Source organism: Calidris pugnax, unplaced genomic scaffold, assembly GCF_001431845.1.
Source record: "Calidris pugnax isolate Ruff unplaced genomic scaffold, ASM143184v1 scaffold226, whole genome shotgun sequence".
NCBI classification, from domain to species: domain Eukaryota; kingdom Metazoa; phylum Chordata; class Aves; order Charadriiformes; family Scolopacidae; genus Calidris; species Calidris pugnax.
In genome coordinates this window covers 72,549-74,443 of record NW_015090937.1, presented here as the reverse complement: position 1 = coordinate 74,443, position 1,895 = coordinate 72,549, and the positions used below count along the sequence as shown (strand labels likewise).

The 1,895-nt window shown below is 38.6% G+C and overlaps 1 protein-coding gene across 1 annotated transcript in view; it reads left to right on the top strand.

The window, feature by feature from the left end:
* LOC106893651 overlaps positions 1–1,895 on the top strand; it is a 4,957-nt gene that overhangs the window by 616 nt on the left and 2,446 nt on the right. Inside the window, exon 2 of the mRNA XM_014951816.1 lies at positions 1,654–1,772. Within this exon, the coding sequence (XP_014807302.1) occupies positions 1,654–1,772 (119 nt within the window). The remainder of the gene's footprint in view (positions 1–1,653; positions 1,773–1,895) is intronic.

Here is a 1,895-nt window from a genome sequence, read left to right as displayed (position 1 = left end):
CTGGGAGGGACTTGGAGTGGACTGGGAGGGACTGGGATGGACTGGGGGCTAACTGGGAGGGGCACTGGGTTTACTGGGAGGGACTGGGAGGGGCTGGGAAGGAACTAGGAAGGAACTGGGAGCGACTGGGATATACTGGGAGGGCACTGGGGGTTACTGGGAGGGACTGGGAGGGGCACTGGGTGTACTGGGGGGGGCTGGGAAGAAACTGGGAGCGACTGGGAGGGGACTGGGATATACTGGGAGGGGCACTGGGTATACTGGGAGGAACTGGGAGGGGCTGGGGGGGCTGGGAAGGAACTAGGAAGGAACTGGGAGCGACTGGGATATACTGGGAGGGCACTGGGGGTTACTGGGAGGGACTGGGATATACTGGGAAGGGGCTGAGTGTTACTGGGAGGCACTGGGGGGAAACTGGGAGGGACTGGGAGGGACTGGGAGCCCTCCCGAGGTTGTTCAGGTTCTGTTAAATTTGGGATTTTTCAGTTAAAAGTGAAGGAAAAACAGATTTTGAAATTTCAGGAAAATTTTTGAAAATTCAGGAAAATTTTAAGAGTAAAATTTTGAAAAAAATTTGAAAGCAATAAAATTTTAAAAGTAAAAGTGAAATTTAAAATGGAATTTAAAAACTGAAGTTTAAAGAAGTGAAGTTTAAAAATGAAAACTGGAATTTAAAAGTAAAGTTTAAAAAAAAATCAATGTTTAAAAACATAAAGTTTAAAAACTGAAATTTAAAAAGTGGAAATTAAATTTAAAAAGTAAATTGTAAATGTAAAAGTGGGATTTAAAAAAGGAATTTTAAGGGTTTTTTAAAATTATTTTTTGGGTGAAAATCCTGGTTTTGAGCCATTTTTCTTTGCCTGGTAAGATTTAAAAACTCCAATAAAATTTAAAAATTTGAAAACTTCATATTAAATCTATTTTTTGTTCATTTTCCCCCCAAAAAATCCAAATTTGGGGGGATTTTTGCCTCATCTATTTTTTAAAAATTATGTTTTGGGCTGAAAATCGGCCTTTAAAATCTTTTTTCCTTGGCTGTTTAAATGTAAAAATTCAAATAGATTGAAAAAAAATATTAATTTTGCAAATTTTTATGTTTTATTGGATTTTTTTCAAAAATAAAGCCTGCATTTTTGGAGGTAATTTTTCAAATTTTTAAATTTTCTCTTTTCTTCGTTTTTCTGCTAATAATTCAACTTGGGGGAATTTTTGCCTCATAAATTGTTCTTAAGTTATTTTGGGGGGTGAAAACTTTTTTTTTTTCTATTTTTTTCCCCAGGCGTTTAAATTTGAAAATTCAGATAAAATTTAAAAATTTTGAAAAATCAATTTTTAAATCCGTTTTTTTGTTCATTTTTCCTCAAAAAATTCACATTTTGGGGGATTTTTTGGGTGATTTTTACCTAATAATTTTTTTAAAAAATTATTTTTGGCTGAAAATGCTTTTTTTACCCATTTTTTTCCAATCGTTTCATTTTGAAAATCGAAATAAATTTTTAAAATTTTGAAAAATTTAGAATAAATCTGGTTTTCGTTCGTTTTTCTCTTAAAAAAATCAAATTTTGGGGAGTTTCTGGGGGAAATCTTTTGCCTGGTGAACGATGACGATTGTTTTTTGGGTGAAAATCTTCGGTTTTGCCCTTTTTTTGCCAGTTTTTCTCCATTTTTGCCTTCGCCACCTGCGGGGGTTACGGGGGCAACGTCTCCTTCCGCATCAGCTGCAACGGCCAATCAAACGCCACCGTCACCGCCTCCTTCGCCTACCCCTTCCGGTAAGCCCCGCCCACCTCCTTCCTGATTGGCTGGTGGGAGGGGGAGGTGGGTGGAGCCTCGGGGGGGGCAACCGAAGGATCTGATTGGTCAGAAAGTGGCCGGGAGGGGGGGGAGGGAGGAAC